Source organism: Vicugna pacos, unplaced genomic scaffold, assembly GCF_048564905.1.
Source record: "Vicugna pacos unplaced genomic scaffold, VicPac4 scaffold_13, whole genome shotgun sequence".
Lineage (NCBI taxonomy): Eukaryota > Metazoa > Chordata > Mammalia > Artiodactyla > Camelidae > Vicugna > Vicugna pacos.
In genome coordinates this window covers 1,042,943-1,062,075 of record NW_027328734.1, presented here as the reverse complement: position 1 = coordinate 1,062,075, position 19,133 = coordinate 1,042,943, and the positions used below count along the sequence as shown (strand labels likewise).

Here is a 19,133-nt window from a genome sequence, read left to right as displayed (position 1 = left end):
ACTTTTCCCTCTCTCCATGATATAGTCTTCCTCCAAATTCTTCCATTTTCTCTTCTTCCTTACAAGAAATTTTTTAAATTAACTACCATATTGTTCCATTAAATGATCATATCAATCAAGTAGCTCTTTTTATCTTTAAATTGTAACTTAGTCTCCCATTTATCTCTTAACACTATTTAAAAAAATAAGGTAAATAGAGTTACACAACTATGTTTATTTTTCAAATAAGAAAATTGCAGATATTTGTCCAAGATCAATTTTAATCTTTGTTATCCTGCATAATCTGATAGTCCTCTGGTAGATCAGTTGTGACTAGGATGACGTTCATAAACTGAAGATGTCTGATGAGTTGGCCTTGAAAGAGAGTTAGCTGATGTATCAGCAATCAATGGCACAGAAAACCGTGGGTTGCTCCCTGGTTGAAGTTTCGAAAAACGACCTTCATTGACAGATATGTTGTGATTTCTATTTGGAAAAATAGAAGGTTCCAACATGTGTCCAAAATAATTCCTCTGTATGGGATACAAGATGCTGTACTGAGAAGTAGAAATTGCAGTTGTAATGAAGTTTACAACACGGCTATTTGCTTCAATGTAGCTGCTTTGAGAGTGCCCGTGTACAGTGGTCAACTGATTTAAAATAGCACGTTGATTCACTGCAATTTGTTCTGGTGGTCTAACTGACATTGATGATGGAGGAGAAAAATCAACTCTGATCGGTGTTGTTGTGTCACCAATTATGTGGCTGATAGAGGGCTTTCTTATTAGAGGCATGTTTAAATTTACAGAAGGTAAAAATGCACTGTCTCCACTAGTGTCACGCACAAAATCAGAATTATGATTATCCACATTACCCACTGCTTTATAGTGCTTCTTGCTGAAATCTTCAGCCATTGAAGATACCAGAGAGGCATTTTTAATCACAACTCTTCTTTTTATTCTCACTAAAAGCTGAGGACAGCCTTGTTTAACATTTGGATTATGATAGAACTGCAGCTACAACCAAAGTAGAAAGATTTCAGTAGTAATTTATACCAAAATACATCACTATAATAAGCCTAACCTATAAAACCTCAGATTTCACGTTTACTATGCGAAGATAATATCATCAAAATATGAAAATTGCTGACAATATTTTGAAGTTCCTTATTTGGAAAATACACATTTAAATATTATAGTCATCAAATTTAAGAAACTTGCATTTGCAGTAATGGTGAATGCCACTTTTGAAAAGCAGCTTTAATACCTTTATTTAGATTTTGAGTAAAATTCATAGTTGCAAGCAAAGTTTCTTTTAATGTGAATACTTAAGCCACTGTCCTCATTTTTTAGAATAAATAAAGGATTTTAGCCTTAATAGTTTTATACAATTTTCAAAATCTTGCTTTACATTTATATTAACATAGATTGATGTACAAAATAAAATTTTATATATAAGTTGTGAAATGGAAACTAAAGTTTCTGAATACCTTGCTTAAAACAGAGACTTCTTTTTCTACTGCCAGAAAGTCTGCTAGAAATGCCGATCTTTGAAAATTCTGCCACACTTTACTAAACCCATAACGGTTAAGCTGTCTAAGTAAACTTTTCATTCTTCCAGTTTCAAATATTCTGAAAGGGGCCTTTCTTTCCATAACTTCCTTCTTAAAGACATCTTCATCAATCACTATGGAAGTTCCATTATCATCTCTCCAGATGGATTTATATTGGACACTCCTAGCCATTTTCCAGAGTTTTCTTGGAAATGTCAGAGAATGAAAATCATTATCTTCATCTGGTTCAGAGACACAATGTATGTAACATGGCCTTTTAATCAAGGATTCTTCAGACAAAGTCTAAAAAGAATTTTTTTAATCATAGACCTCAAGTCCAAATCCCCAGAGAATGTTTGTTAACACAATAGAGATCTACCAGAGTTTCCTTAACCAGTTGGTCCATTGTTATGAGACACCTCTTGAATTTCTGAAGAAACATGTGCCATTTCATATAACTTTTTCTACAGCTACTTTTCTAATCTGCATGATTTTGAGCACTGCAGCTTCAAGTGCTGCTTTGGCAGGCCTGCACAGATAAACTGCTAGGCCATCAGAGTGGTTCTCAACCTGAGTAGCTGTGACATCACAAAACGACTGGTCTCCTAGCAACTCAAGTGTAACATTCAGCCAGTGTTTACTTCTCACTCATCCAGTTAAAATGAAACATATAAGATGCTTATTTTTATAGAGTGATCTGCAAATATTATCTCCACAAAATCTTTTTATACATTTTAATTTTGGGGTTTATTAAATAAAACCAATCTCCTTCCTTTTGTACACAAATTTATAACAGATTAGTGAACAGAGTATAAATAATGCAGAAAATATATTAAATAATTTTAAAGTTTAGGAATTTTAACTGAAATTTGTCTAAAACCTGTACAGAAAAGGTTTAACTATTTCAATATCATTTGTAATTAAAGTGAAACATAATTTGATTTGGTATTGGAAGCAGGTATTTATCTGTGTACTTTAGAATATGTATATCTATATTCAAAATATGAGAAGAATAAATATGTGTTTATATGTTATGTATATAAAAAATGGTTAATATTTATGGAATAAAATATTAAAATTATCAATCTAATTTAAGAAATCCCAAAGGGGGAACTTTTGTTTTAATTTGGAATTCAATGCTATAATTGAAACAAAAGTAATATAATATTCTACAATATTATTGCAAAAGAGACAATCTTATTGTACATTTACAAATGTTTATCTTTGCCATTCTTTCACTCAGAGGTTTATCAGTCCCTAGAATTAATAAATTTTCTTGTCATCATTATAGTCCATACTCTTTTGGCTTCTGCTAATTGTTCCAACATGATGTTGATAAATAAAATTATGCACAAGATCCTGGGTTCAATAAGCATTGCTTCCATTAAGGGGAAAACAAACAAACAATCAAAAAACAAAGATATATTCATATGTGTTGGTTGGGGTGGAAAAGACCAGGTAATTCATTTTAGGAAGCAATATGTTTCTCAGTCCTGAAACAGTTGGCATTATTATTATTATATGGCATTTTAAGGCAAGTGTCTTGTGCAATAATTGTAAATAGTAGCTATGTTCCGTATCAGAAAACTGTAGTAAATCCATTTCTACCAAAAGTTATATTTTTTATTTAGAAATAAATTCCATTAAACATAAGCCAAGTTCAAAATGAGAGATAAAGTTTTTAATTAAATAAATGTACCCTCAAGCTACAATGTAAATTTTTCTTTCAGTATCTGTAAATTCCATTCTAAATAAATATTAGCAACATGAATTCATGGCATATTATAAGTATTATAAACTATAGTTAATTGGATTTAGTCCTGTTCCATAAATATTATTTAACATACACAAATGAATATATGTGATATCATCCGTTTAAAAAACAAAGAATTCCAAAATAACAATTTCAAAATATGTAGGAAAATTATTGACTGGTCTGATCTTAACATTTAAAAAAAAATATTCTTAAATTCGCTCTAGATAGAATGTAACTAAGCATAAAAAAAGCCATATATGAAAAACCCATGATTTACTTCAATTTGAATGTTAACATACAGGAATGTTTTCCTCTGGTCCAGTAATAAGAAAAAAAACTCATTTTCACAAGTCCTAAATTACACTACTAGAATTCCTGGCCAGAACAACTAGTCAAGGTAAAATATAAAATTCATTCTACTTGTAAAAAAGGAGTGAAGTTTTTACAGATGACATAATTATGCATAGATAGTAAACTCCATAGTTTCATCCAGTGAGTGTTTGAAATAATGAACAAACTTACTAAATTTGCAGAATACAAAATCAATATACAAATATCCATTGCATTTTTGTATAGTAACATCACAATATCAGAAAGAGAATTTAGGAAAACAATTGTGTGTAAATTTATACCAAAAAGAATAAAATAGGAATAAATTTGATAAGTGAAATAAAAGATCTAAACATAGATCTATAAATTACAGGTGAAAGAAATGTAAGTAAACAAAATAAATAGAAAGATATTCTGTGCTCATGTATTGTACACAATGTGAGGAAATATTCAAATCTACCTTTTACATGTTCAATCTCCCCAGCAGTAATTTTTGAGGAGAATGTCTTTTCTTAATTTTATACTCTTGCTTCCTTTTTCAGGGGTTAATTGATCATAGGTGTGAGGAAATATATCTGGTTGCTCTATTCTCTTCTATTGATTTTTGTCTGGTTTTGAGCCAGCATTATGTTGTTTTAATTACTAAAGCTTTGTAGGATTGTTTAACAACAGAGAATTTTACACCATTAGATTTATTACCCTTTTTCAAGTTTATTTTGGCAGCTCATGATCTTTGTGGTTACATATAAATTTTAAAATTATTTGTTCTATTTATTGGAAAAATCTCATGGGTATTTTCACGTGAATCACACTAAATGTAGATTGGTTTGCGTAGTATGATTGTTTCAACCACATTTTTTCCCATCATTAACATAAGAGATCATTTCATTTCTTTGGATCAGTTTTAAATTACTTTATCAATGTTCTCTGTTTTTTAACATATAGGTTTTCACCATTTCTTTCATCATTTCATTCCTTTGGATCAGTTTTAATTTCCTTTATCAATGTTCTCTGTTTTTTAACGTATAGGTTTTCACCATAATTGTTAAATTCATTTATATGTGTTCTTTACATATATATATATAATTATATACATATTTGTTAACTCATTTCGTACACAGAAACAGTAGGCAGAAGGCAGTGGCAAGACATATTCAAAGTCCTGAATGAAAGGAAGCTGTAATCTAAGATAATTTATCAAGCAAGGCTAAATTTTAGAATAGAAGGAGAGATAAATAACTTCCACATAAGCAAATACTTAAAGAATTTAGCAAGAGAAAAAGAAATAAAGAAAGATCTACTCTAAATGAAAAAGGAGCAGGATGCTATAGAAAAGAGAAACGCATAATTAGAAAGGCAATATCTACAATGACTTACAACAGAATAAATATGATGTTGTAAAAAAGGACATCAAAGTCTTTAAAAGTCAGAGTGAAACAGGATAATACAGAGTGTTTTCTTCTTGTTTGTGTTCTCTGTAGGATGGGTTTGAGGTTGTATTCTTATCAGTTAAAATAAACAAATATAGTACGGGTCAATATACATACAAAACAAGGTAACCATAAGTCAAAAGTTTACAATGAAGTCACAAAGACAAACAGAAACCAAGGTAATAAAAGAAAACTTATCAAGTCACAAAAACAAAAAGAAATGAACAAACAGAAAATAACAAATCAACTTGAGAATGACATTCCATATAGAAATAAACACCAGTCTATCAATAATTATCACAAATGTTAATGGACATAGTGCTTCAATCAAAAGATATACATTGTCAGATGTGATAACACAACAATACCCTACATTATGAAGCATAGAAGAGACCCACATTAGTAAGAGGAACACACATCCATTTAAAGTCAGAAGGTGGAAAAATATATTCCATGCAAATGCACATGACAAGAAAGCAGGACTAGCACCACTGACTTCACAAAAAGAGACTTTACAAAAAAGGCCATAGAGAAAGATAAACAAGGACATGATTTAATGATTAAAGGAGCAAATCAAAATGAGTGTATTATACCTATTAAGATATATGCACTCAATATAGGAGCACCTAAATACATAAAGCAAATACTAATAGATAAAAATAGAGAAATCCCTGGGAACACAATCAAAGTAGGAGACTATAACTCCCCGTTACCATCACTGGACTGGTCTTTCACACAGAAAATTACTAAGGGAACATAGATACTAAATACATTATAAAATAATTGGAGATGCTTGATATTTTCAAAACAGTACTTCTCCCCAAAATAGAATATACATTCTTTTGCTGTGCACAAGGAACATTTTCTACGAAAGATAATGTACTCAGGCACTCAAGAAGCCTCAACAAATTTAAGAAGATAAAAATTATTTCAAGCATCATTTCTGAGTATAATACCATGAAACTAGAAATCAATCACAGAAAACCAGGGAGAAAAAATGACAGCATCCAGATTAAAAAACATGGTAGTAAAGCAAAAGGGGGAGGTGATGAAGAAAAAGAAGAAATTAAAAAATATCTTGGGAAATATGACAAAACACTACACAAAGTCTATGGAATACAGTTAAAGCAGGCTTAATAGGGAAGTTCATATTGACACGGCCCTCCTCAAAGTAGAAGAACAATTTCAAATAAATAATCAAACGTTCTATGTAAACTAATCAAGAAAAGAAGAGCAAACAAAACCAATAGTCAACAGAAAAAAGGGAAAAAATAAAGATCAAGGAAGAAATAATTGAAATAAAGATTAAATAATAGAAAAAATCAATCAATTTATTTCTTGAAATAGTAAACAATATTGACAAATCTCTGGACAGGCTCCCCAACAAGAAAAGGGAGAGAACACAAATAATATTAGAAATGAAAATGGAGAAACTACAAAGAGTACAACAAATTTACCAAATATCATAAGGGAACAACATGAGCAACTGTGTGTAAACAAACTGGAAAACCAGGAAGAAATGGAGAAGTTTTTGTAAACATTCAGCCCACCAATATTGTATCAAGGAGAAGTTAGCCATTTGAAGTGACAGATCACCAGAAATGGAATAGAATTGTCAATTAAGTAAAAAATCTCAGCAAAAAATATTCAAACCCAAATATCTTCACTGGGGAATTTGACCAAACATACCAAGAAAAATCCATACGAGTCCTTCTCAAAGTCTTCCAAAACATTGATATGGAAAGAGTACTCCCAAACTCTCACCATAAGGCCAACATCAACCTGATACCAAAACCAGACAAAGACAATACCCCAAAAAGAAAACTATAGGCCAATATCATTGATAAACATAGAAGTAAAAGTCCTTGAGAAATTATTAACAAGCAGAATCCAAAAGCATGTAAAAAAAAGATCATGAAACATGGACAAGTTACGTTCATCCCAGGAACACAAGGATGGTTGAACATATGCAAATCAATCAATCAATTGTGATACACCATATCAACAAAAGAGAAGACAAAAACGATATGATCGTCTCAGTAGATGCAGAAAAAGCATTTGATAAAGTTTAACACCTATTTGCAATAAAAGTTCTTTTCACAGTGGGCATAGAGGGACCAAATCTCAACATAACGAAAGCTATTTATGATAAACATAGCCAGCATAATACTCAATGGTGAAAACCTGGAAACCTTCCCACAAAAACCTGAGACAAGACAAGGATGCCCATTCTCACAATTTCAATTAAATATAGTTGGAATTCCTAGCCACAACGATCAGGTAAGAAAAATAAATAAAAAGATTCAGACTGGAAAAGAAGAGGTAAAATTGTCATGATATGCAGACATGACACTATATATAGAAAACTGTAATAGCTTCACAAAGAATACTTAGGCTAAAAGGAAATGGGCAAGGTAGCCAGAGTAATGAACAAAAACCAATTACATTTCTTTACACTACCATTGAATCAACAGGAAAACGAAGTATAGAAACAACCCATTTTATATCTGCACCAAAAATTATAAAATGCTTAAGAGTAACTCTGTCCAAGGAGGTGAATGACTTATACATGGAGAACAAGAAAACATTGATTGAGGAATTCAAGAAAGATTTCAGGAATTGAAAAGATACCAAATGGCCTTGTAATGGAAGATATAATATTGTTACAATGGCCATACTATCCAAGACAATCCACAGACTTAATCTGAGTTCCTATCAAATTATTCAAAATATTTCTTTTTAGGACTGAAACAAATGATCATAAGATTTATATAGAATCAAAAAAGATCCATAATTTCCAAAACAAAATTGAAGAAAAAGAAAGAGGTTGGAGGAATAACCTGCCTGGTCTCCATACATTATTGCAGAACTACAATAATCAAAATGTCATGATATTGGTACAGAAACAGGCATATGGACCAATGAATCAGAATAGACAGCCAATGAATAAAACTACAGGCCTATGTTCAATTAATATTTTACAGAGTAGCCAAGAATATAACACAGAAAAGTCCATCTCTTCACCAACTGGTGTTGGGAAAACTGGATAGCAGCATGCAGAGCAATGGAGTTAGAACACTCCTTCACTCCATACACAAGAATAAACTCAAAATGTCTTGAAGACTAAAATGTAAGGCAATACACAGTAAATCTCCTAGAAGAAAATATACGCAAAACACTCCGAGATAATTTGCAGCAATGATCTCCTAAAACAGCCTACCCAGGTAATTGATGTAAGATCAAAATTAATAAATAGGACCTAATTAAACTTATAAGCTTTTGCACAACAAAGGGAACCATAAACAAAGCAAAATGACAACCTACAGGAAAAAAATATTTAGAAGTGATGCAACTGAAAAAGGTTAATTTCCAAAATATAAAGAGTTCATACAACCTAATAATAATACTTAGAAAACACAAGAATCCCAATCTGAAAATGGGCAGAAGCCCTAAGCTAGCAATTCTCCATTAGAAACATACAAATGCCAAACAGATATATGACAAAAAAATTGCTCACTATCATTATCAGAGAAGGGCAATTCAAAACTCTAATGAAGTATCACATCACAATAGTAAAAATGGCCATCATACAAAAGTCCAGAGATAATAAATGCTGGGAAAGCTGTGGAGAAAGGGAAACCTCCTACACTGTTGGTAGGAATGTAGATGGTGCAGTCACTGTGGAAAACAGGATGGGGATTTCCCAAAGAATAAAAATAGACTTAACATATGATCCAGCAATCCTGCTTCTGGGTATATATCAAAGAGAACCCTAATTCAAAATGTCACCTGCACCCCAATGTTCTTAGCAGTGCTATATACAACAGCCACGACATGGAAGCACCGTAATTGTCCATCAACAAATAACAGCATACAGAATTTATCCATATATACACAATGGAATAATTTTCTGCCATAAAAAATGATAAAACAATGACATTTGCAGCAAAATGGATGTCCACATAATGTGTCATTCTAATTGACGTAAGCCAGAAAGAGAAAGAAAAATAATACATGACATGATATATGTAGAACCTTAAAAAAAAATTTGGATGAGAACACTATGATTTCATGTACAAAACTGAAACACATTTGCACATCTACTTAATAATCTTATGGTTACTGATGAAAGGGTCTTGGGGAGGATATATTTGGGAGCTGTAGAGTTATAAATGTTATCCACTATATATAAATATAGATGTTTTCAAAATTTCTATTGTATGACACAGGGCAGTATGTTAAATATTGTGAAGTTAACTTTAATAAGCACACAAATATAGGCATGAATTGGGACACTGTGCTAAACACAACAGATTAACACAATGTAAATGGCAGTACTTCAATGATAAATAAATGAATAAATAAGTAAATAAGTAAGAAAGTTAATAAAGAAATAAATAAGTAGTATTTAATAAAGAAAAGAAATACAAAGATTCACACTACTTAACTTTACACATCAAGAATCTAGGAGAAAACAGAAAGAAGAAAATTGAATGAATGAGAGGAAGGCAAATAACAACAGAACCAATTGAAAAGATAAAAAAATCTAAGTCGGTTTCTTTTAAGCATAAAGTGGACAAAGGTTTAGGTTGGCTAAGAAAATAAAGACTCAAATAAAATTAGAAATAAAAGAGAAGATATTACTACTGATGTTAAAGAGATGCACAGCATCATAAGAAATTACCACTAGCCAACAATTCGAATGACCTAGAAAAAAAGACAAATTCCCAGAAACATATGTCTTCCAATTCTGAATCAAGAAGTAATTAGAAAGTTAAATAGAGCAAAAGTGTGTATGAGTAAATCAATTATCCAAACCTCCCAAACCATAAAATATTTACAAGATGACTTTACTGGTGAATTCTGTCATATATTTGAAGAAAATTTCTCACCAATTCTTCCCCAAACCATCCAAGAATCTGAAGGGGGTGAAAGTATTAAAACTTGTTTTATGATGCCAGCTTTATTTGCATAAAAATGCTAGAAAGGAACTTATATGCAAAATATAGAATATTATCCCTGATGTACATATGTGCCAAAATTCTCAACAAAACACAAGCAAAATGAATTCAACAACACATTTAAATTATCATACACATACATGAGTAAAGGGATTAATCCCTCGGTTTAAGGATACTTCAAAATATTGAAATCAATAAAGGTGACATGCCTCACTAATAGAATGAGAAATAAAACTCACATACTCATCTCGAGGTGCGGAAAAGCATTGTATATACTGCAATATCCTTTTAAGATACTCCTAACAAATTAAATTAGTCAGTGGCACGATATCATATACACACAAACACTGTGTGGAGAGAAGTGAAGCAGTTCTCTGTTCATTGATTCTTTGGAAAAGGGTTTATATAGACATGCACAATGCCTCACATATAATCTAGGTTATAACAATGTTAATAATCTTAAGCTATTTATGTTCCCATGCTCCTGCTGTAAGTGCAGGATGTTAAATGATCAAGAATTGTTTTAAAGTTCATCACGGAACTTCATTAAGTAGGCCATCACTTAGCCAGCCGGCTGTGCCTGTCTTAGATTGTCCTCCTCTGAGGATCTTACCCAGCATACTCTATACAGCCATCCATACTGGATACATTGAGTAGGCCATTTCATATCCAGCCAGGATATGTGACATTCCTAACAGATTGATTATCAGTTCAGCCCATGGGCTTATTCTCTAGAGCCTTCAGACAGGGGCCTAGAAACCCAACATCCCTTGACAGAAAACTGGATGAAGAAAATTTGATGTATATACTAAATGAAATCAATACTTTGCATTCCTATCAAGAGTGTCCATGGCGTTATGTTTTCTCCTCAAACTCACCAACATCTATTTGTTTTCTTTTTGATGATAGCCTTCTGAGAAGTGTGAGGTCTTGTCTCATTTTTGGTTTATGACTTTCCTAATAATTTATAACTCTGAACACATTTTCATGTGTCATTTAGCCAACTGTATGTTTTCTACAGAAAATTGATTCTGATCAATCTATTCAGTTCTTATAGACATTTTTTTAAATTGGATTGTTTGGTCTTTTTTGTTGTTGTTGTGTATGTTTGTATATATTTTGTATATTAGCACTTGATTGGAAAATGTCACTTGCAAATATATTCTCCCATTGTGTTGGTTGACTTTTCATTTTATTGATCATTTCTTCTGCAGTGTAAATCTGTTTAGACTGATAGAGTCAAATTTGTTAGTTTTGCTTCTCCTTCCCTTGCCAGAGGAGACATATGAAGAATCAATTTAAGTCAAGTGTACTTCTTATGTTTTACCCTAGGATTCTTTTTTTTTCAGGTTTTATATTTTATATGCCCAGGAGTGGGTTTGTTGTGTCATATGATAGGTCTATTTTTATTATTTAAAGGAAATTGCATACTGTTTCCAAATTGGTTGCACCAATTTTCATTCCCACCAACAGCGTTGGAGTGTCCCTTTTTCTCTACAAGCTCCACAGTCTTTATTATTTGTACACATTTTGATGAAAACCCTTCTCAATAGTGTGAGGTAAAACATTATTTTATTTTTTTCTTGCCTTTGTATAATGATTAGTAATGTGAGCATGTTTTTATATTCCTGTTTGTCATCTGTGTGTCTTTTTAAGGGAATTACCTTTTGATCATTTTCTGGCTGAGTTGTTTGTAGATTTTTGAAATGGAGTTGTATGAACAATGTATGTATTTTAGAAATTAGCCTCTTGTTGATTAAATTGTTTCCTAATGTTTCTCCCAGTTGGAAGTTCATATATTCATTCTGATTATTTTGCTGTGAAGAAGCTTTTAAGTTTAATTAGGACCTATTTGATTATTTTGCTTTTAACGTTTTCAGCTTGGGAGGGTGACATAGGAAAATTTTAATACAATTTATCTATTGTTTTTCCTATGTTAGTTTCCAAGAGTTTTATTGTGTCATGTATTATATTCCAATATTTAAGGCATTTTGAGTTTATATTTGTACAGTGTGAGGGAGTGTTCTAATTTCATTGATTTACATGTAGATTTCTAGTTTTCTCAACATCTCTTGCTAAATGCTGTCTTTTAGTCATTGTATATTTTTGTTTCCTTTGTCATAGTTTAGTTGACCATAGTTGTGATGTTTTATTTCTGCCTCTGTGTTCTGTTCCAGTGATATAGATGTTTGTTTGTTTTCCAGTATTGTGTTGTTTTGATTACTGTAATTTTTTAATATATTCTGAGATTTGGGAGGGTTATGTGTTATGCGGCCAACTTTGTTCATTTTCCTGATTGTTTCTTTTGCAGTTCTGGTTCTTTTGCAGTTCCATACAAATCATAGGACTGTTTTTAATTCCTGGAAAGTATCATGTAGTTCGATCTGAATCACTTTATGTCTGCAGACATCTTTTGTAGTATGTATAATTTAGCAATATTAATTCCTCTAAACTAAGACTTTGAGATTTCTTTCCATTTCTTAGCATCAACTTCAAACTTCTTTTTATCAGTGTCCTTTCGATTTTAATATCTTGGGTTTTTCATAGTTTTTTCATTTTTTGATCTGATTTTATTTGGATTTTTTTAAATTATGGAATATTTCATTGTTAGTGTAAAGAAATGTGACAGTTTCTGTATATTAATCATGAATTATGCAACTTTGTTAAATGTCTGTATTAGTTTTTGTTGTTCTGGTTTGGAGAATCTTAAGGGTTCCCTATATAGATTATTATGTCATCTAAAATAATAACAGCTTTATTTCATTCAATCCAACTTGAATAAATTTTTTTCTATTCCAATTTCTATTGCCAGGACATCCCATACTGTGTTTATTAGAAATGGTGAGAGTGGGTATGCTTGTCATATTCCTTAATTTGGCTTTCAGTTTTTCACTTTTGCATATTATGTTGTATATAGTTCTGTAATAAATGACTTTAGTTATGTTGAGATATATTTCCTGAATCCTACTTTGGTAAGAGGATTCTATTGTTGTTGCTGTTGTTGTTCTTGGTGTTGGTTTTGGTGTTTTTGTTGCTGTTCTAATGAATAAATGTTGAATTTTGTGAAATGCTTTTCATGGATTTATTGGGATAACCACATCGTTTTCTGTTTTACTTTTGTTAATGTGGTGTTTCAATCTTATTGATTTGTGTATGTTGAACCTCTCTTGTGACACTGCAATGAATCCAAGTTGATCATGGTATATGATTCATTTTTGGCATTGCTGGATTTAGTTTGCTAATATTATTTTGTGGAATATTTGCATCTAATTCAATCAAATATATTGGCTTGAAGATGTCTTTGCCCGTACTTTGTTTGTTGGCTTTGCTATCAGGGTGATGTAATCTTCATAGAATTAATTTGGGAGTTTCACACACCTTCAAAATTTTTGAATAGTTTGAAGAGTATAAGTTCTGATTTGTATTTTTGTATAGTTCTCCAAGGGAGCTGTTTATATCTGCACTTCTATTCAACAATTTTTTTAAATGCAGATTCTATCTTTCTTCTAGTAAAGTTTGTTCAAATTATATGTTTCTCCTTATTTCTGTCTCTTTCTAGACATTTGTCTATTTCTTCTAATTTGTCTATTTTATTGGCATATATGTGTTGACAAAATGAACACTTTTTTTGTATATCTTAGGTAACAATAGTTATTTCTCTTCTTTTATTTCTGACTTTATTTCTTTGGAGCATCTCTCTTTCCTTCATGATGCACCTGGCTAGAGGTTTTCTGATTTTGCTTATCTTAAAAAGAAAACATAAAACAAAATCTTTTGTTACATTACACTTTTGAATAGTTATTTTTCCTCTTAATTTATATTTGCACCTGTAATATTTAGGATTATGTTTTTTCTTTTTTTTCTTTTTTAATTGGTTTAAAGTCATTTTACAAAGTTGTCTCCAATTCCAGCGTAGAGCACAATTTTTCAGTTAAAATGAACTTATATACATTTGTTGTCCCATTTTTTCTTCTGTGAGCTGCCATAAAATCTTTTACACATTTCCCTGTCCTATACAGTACAATCCTGTTTATCTATTCTACAATTTTGACCTCCCAGTCTATCTCTTCCCACCCTCCACCCCCTTGGTAACCAAAATATTGTATTCTATGTTTGTGTGTATTTCTGTTTTGAAATTTGGCTTTTTTTGTTTTGCTTTGTTTTGTTTTTAGATTCCACTGATGAGCCATCTCATATGATATTTTTCTTTCTCTTTCTGGCTGACTACATTTAGACTGATTTTCTCCAGGAGCATCCATGTTGCTGAAAATGCCGTTATGTTGTCATTTTATATGGCTGACTACTATTCCATTGTAAAAATATACAACCTCTTCTTTTTCCAGTCAACTGTTGATGGACATTTAGGCTGTTTCATGTCTTGGCTATTGTAAATAATGCTGGCTATGAACATTGAGGTTCAAGTGTCATCCTGAAATAGGGTTCCTTCTGGATTTATGCCCATGAGTGGGATTCCTGCATCATATGGTAAGTCTATTCCTAGGCTTTTGAGGAATCACCATCCTGTTTTCCACAGTGGCTGCACCAAACTGCATTGCCACCAGCAGTGAAGTACAGTTCCCTTTACTCCACAGCCTCTCCAGCATTTGTCATTTGTGGATTTTGAAAGATGGCCATTTTGACTAGTGTGAGGTGATACCTCACTGTAGTTTTGATTTGCATTTCTCTGATCATCAGTGATATTGAGCATTTTCTTATGTGTCTTTTGATCATTTGTATGTCTTCCTTGGAGAATTGCTTGTTTAGGTTTTCTGCCCTTTTTTGGACTGTGTTGCTTATTTTTTCTTATTCAGTTGGATGAGCTGCTTATATACTCTGAAGATCAAGCCTTTGTCGGTTTCATATGCAAATTATTTTCCCATTCCTTAGGTTGTCTTTTTGTTTCAATTCCGGTTTCAGTACTGTGCAGAAGCTTGTAAGTTTCATTATATATCATTTGTTTATTCTTGCTTTTATTTCTTCTACAAGAAGATTTTCGAGACTTATTTCAGATAACATTTTGCCAATATTTTCCTCAAGGTGGTTGTCTTATGTTTAAGTCTTTTATCCATTCTGAGTTTATTTTTGTGTATGGAGTTCTAGCTTCATTGGGAGTGTTCTAGCTTCATTGATTTACATGCTGCTGTCCAGTTTTCCCAACACCATTTACTGAAGGGACTGTCTCAATTCCATTGTATTTTCTTGCCTCCTTTGTTGAAGATTAATTGACCAAAAATTTGTGGGTTCATTTATGGGCTCTCTATTCTGTTCCATTGGCCTATATGTCTGTTTTGCTTCCAATAAAGTGCTGTCATGTTGACTGTAGATCTATAGTATTATCTGAATCTTTAGCATAAAGATATGCCACTGATTTCTGAACCTTAACCTTGTAACCTGCTACTTTGCTGAATTCCTTGATCAGCTTTAGTAGTTTTTGTCTGGATCTTGCAGTGTTTTCTATATATAGTAACATATTATCTGCATATAGTGAGAATTTTACATCTTCCTTTCCAATTTGCAACCCTTTTAATTCTCTCTCTTGTTTGATTGCTGTGACTAGGGCTTCCAAGTTTATATTGTGTTGGAGTGGTGATATTGTGCATCCTTGTCTTGTCCCAGATTTCAGTTGGAAAATTTTGACTTTCTCCCATTGAGTACTATTTTGTCTGTAGGTTTGTTTTCTATAGCTTTCATGATGCTGAAATATGTTCCCTCTATGCCCAATTTGGTGAGATTTTTATCATACGTGGGTGTTGAATTTTATCAGATGCTTTTCCTGCATCTATTGAGATGATCATGCCATTTTGGTCCTTTCTCTTGTTGATGTGCTGTGTTACACTGATTGATTTCCATATGTTGAACCACCTCTTTGTCCTTGCCATGATCCCCACTTGGTCATGATGTATAATCTTTTATCTGTGTTTTTGGACTCTATTTGCTGCTCTTTTGGTGAGGATTTTGCCATCTGTGTTCATAAGTTATATTGGGCTATAATCCTTTTTTTTTTATTGTGTCTTTGCCTGGTTGTGGTGTCAGGGTGATTGTAGCTTCTTAGAAAGACTTTGGGAGTATTCTTTCATTTTCAATCTTCTGGAAGAGTTTGAGAAGGACTGGTATGAGTTCTTCTTTGTATGTTTTGTAGAATTCCTCAGTGAATCCGTCCGGTCCTGGACTGCAATTTATAGGGAGGATTTATATTGCTATTTTGATTTCATTTCAAGTGTTTTGCTTGTTCAAGTGGTCAGTTTCTTCTTGTTTCAGTCTTGGTGAGCAGTATTTTTCCAGAATATTTTCCATCTCCTCTAGGTTATACAGTTTGGTTCAATATAATTTTAATAATATTTTATTGTGATATTCTTTATTTCTTTTTTATTTGTTGTTATTTCTCCATTCTCCTTTCTTATTTTGCTAATTTGTGCTCTTTATCTTTTTTTTTTTTCAGTTTGGACAGAGGTTTGTTGATTTTACTTACTTTTTTGAAAAACCAGCTGTTGGATACATTGCATTATTCCCAAAGGTGTTATTAAACTCTCTTTTATTTATTTCCTCCACTATATGTATGATTTACTTCTTTCTGCTGCCTTTTGGGGTTTTTTGTTCTTCTTTTTCTAGTGTATTCTGCTGGTGGGTTAAATTGTTTATTTGTGATTCTTCTTCTATTTTTAAGAATGCCTTTACCACCATAAACTCCCCTCTCAGCACTGCTTTTGCTGTGTCCCATAAATTTTGTGTGGTTTTGCTTTCATTTTCTTTAGTCTCGAGGTACTTTTTTATTTCCACTTTTATTTGTTCATTGAACCATTGGTTTTTTAATAAAATATTATTTAATCTCCATGTTTTCATTTTGTTATCATTTGTTTCTCTGTTGTTGATTCCTAACTTCATGGCATTGTGTTCAGTAAAGGTGCTTGAGGAAATTACTATCTTCTTAAAATTGCTGAGTTTCTTTTGTGCCCAAGTACCTCATGAATCTTTGAAAATATTCCACATGCACTTCAAAAAATGTATATCGTATTTTGGGGGGTACAATGCTCAGATAATATGCACCAATGTATTATTTCTATTGTATTTTTAAACTTTTCTGTTGCCTAATTTATTTTCTGTCTCGATGATCTGTCCAGTGATGTTAATGCAGTGTTGAAATCTCCAAATATAAATCCCCTTTATATCAGTTAGTAATTATTTTATGTACTTAGGTGTTCCTGTATTTGGTGCATATGTATTAATGAGTGTGTTATCCTCATATTGTATCACTCCTTCAATCATTATATAATGTCCTTCTTTATCTTTCTTTATGGCCTTTGTTTTAAGGACAATTTTGTCTGCAATTATTACTGCAAAACCTGCTTTTTTGGCTTTTCCAATTGTATCGAATACCCTTTTCCATCATTTCACTCTCAATCTATATGTGTCTTTCTCTCTGAAGTGGGTCTCTTTTATGCAGTATATTGAAGGTTCTTGCTTTATTATCCAGCATGCCACTCTATGAATTTCGACTGGAGCATTTAGTCCATTAATATTTATATTAATTGATGATATGTTTGAGTTTATTGCCATTTTAACCTTATTTTCCATTTGATTTAGCATTTCCTCTTTGTTCCTTTCATCTTCCTTTTATGGTTTGTTAATTTTCCTTTGCATTATCATGAATTATATTTAGTTTTTGTGACTCCCTGATAAGTTTTTGTCTTCTTGTTACCCTTTATTTATAAGTCTTTTAGACCATTATTATAACTGCTTTTATTAAAATGATAGTAACATGATCTCAAACCCATCCTACTGAGAGCAAAAGATTTTAAAAATGAAAGACTAAAAACTAATTCATATTTTCCTGCCTCCCTCTCCCACTCTCAATGATTTCTGTATATTGTTTTAAAATTTTGTATCTCTAAACACTATTTCTTTTATTTCCTTCAGTACTTTGATCACTCCATTTTTGAAATCTTTATCTAATTGGATATCATTGTCTATTTCACTGATCGTTCTTTCAGGGGGTTTCTCATATTGTTTTAATTGGGAATGGTTTCTCTGCTCCTTTGTCTTACTCCTACTTCTCTGGCACTGGGGTTTTTGGAGTATCAGTTATCTACTGTGGTCCTAAAGGAGTTTATCTACCTAATGCCTATATAGCAGTACAACTTAGAAAAGAGAAAAGAGATAGACAGTGATTAATAGTTTTAAAGAAGGGAAAAATAAAGCTTTGAAGACATTGTATAATGAATAATAGAAAAGCAAGTTGAAGCAGAGTTTTGAAAAATAGTAATAATAAAAATATTTTTTAAAATTTCAAAGGGACTAAAATGGGGGTATATATAATTACAGAAGAATTAGAAATTAGGAGGGTAATAGAAAATGGTACCGGAGACACAGATTAAAACTAGTGTGTGTTCAGTGTCCTCCTGGAGATGGTGTACATTTAATGTGAAATCTTTCTGTATTCATCCTGTTTTGGAAGCTCAGCTTGCTGTTTCCAGAGGCCCTCCATTGGAGCCCTCATCTGTGCTGCTCCCAGGGCATGTTGGCAAGCAGATCACTCCTAAAACCAACTCTGGGTCAGCTCACTTTACTTTGGGCTGCTTGTCACTGCCCTGTCTGATGCTGCAGTCAGATGTTGCAGACTAACCAGGCAGGATTGGGCATCATGCCCTCTCCAGCACCATGGTCAGGGGCTGTATTCCTGCCCAAAATTTGAAGGGCCATCCACCCTCTCAAGTTGCCGATCACTCTGCTGATCTGTGCCACTGTATGCTCTGCCTCATGTTTGCACACTGGAAGTGGGCTCAGGGAAGTGTAAGGAACAGCCCTGTCCCTGGTCTGGGCCAAAATCCAGCTCGTTTGTCTTGGTGGACAAGTTCCCTGATTAACCATTACAGTAGGGTCCTAACTGCCTCAGGCTGTAGACAAGTCTCCATCTGGTTCTTGAGGCTGCTAAGTCCTTAGCTGTAGATGCAGATTCTGCCCACGCTGCCGCCTGGGTGCAAAGCACCAGAAGGTATGGTGGCAGTGTCTCAGCCCTAGCTCTCTTCACCTAGAAAATTTGTGGATTTTCAGAGATGGGGAACGCACCCTTCCCCTCAAAGGTCACATCTGCCCTTTTGTTTTATGGAGGGCCCAGGTTGTTCTGCCCT

The 19,133-nt window shown here is 32.6% G+C and overlaps 1 protein-coding gene across 1 annotated transcript; it reads right to left on the bottom strand.

Moving 5' to 3' along the window:
• Positions 1–246: 246 nt before the first annotated feature.
• Positions 247–1,959, bottom strand: LOC140692567 (heat shock transcription factor, Y-linked-like). The gene is made up of 2 exons (XM_072956984.1): positions 1,469–1,959; positions 247–995 (listed from the first exon to the last, which is right to left on the bottom strand). Exons 1-2 carry the CDS (start codon positions 1,721–1,723, stop codon positions 303–305), a joined length of 948 nt encoding a protein of 315 aa, XP_072813085.1. The 5' UTR covers positions 1,724–1,959; the 3' UTR covers positions 247–302.
• Positions 1,960–19,133: the final 17,174 nt, after the last annotated feature.

What these genes read in the sequence shown, in the direction of transcription:
- LOC140692567 (XM_072956984.1), bottom strand. Translation starts at nt 1,723, where the DNA reads ATGGCTAGGAGTGTCCAATATAAATCCATCTGGAGAGATGATAATGGA. An exon ending in AAGTCTCTGTTTTAAGCAAG is followed by an intron (nt 996 to 1,468) that starts GTATTCAGAAAC and finishes CTTTGGTTGTAG; the next exon opens with CTGCAGTTCTATCATAATCC.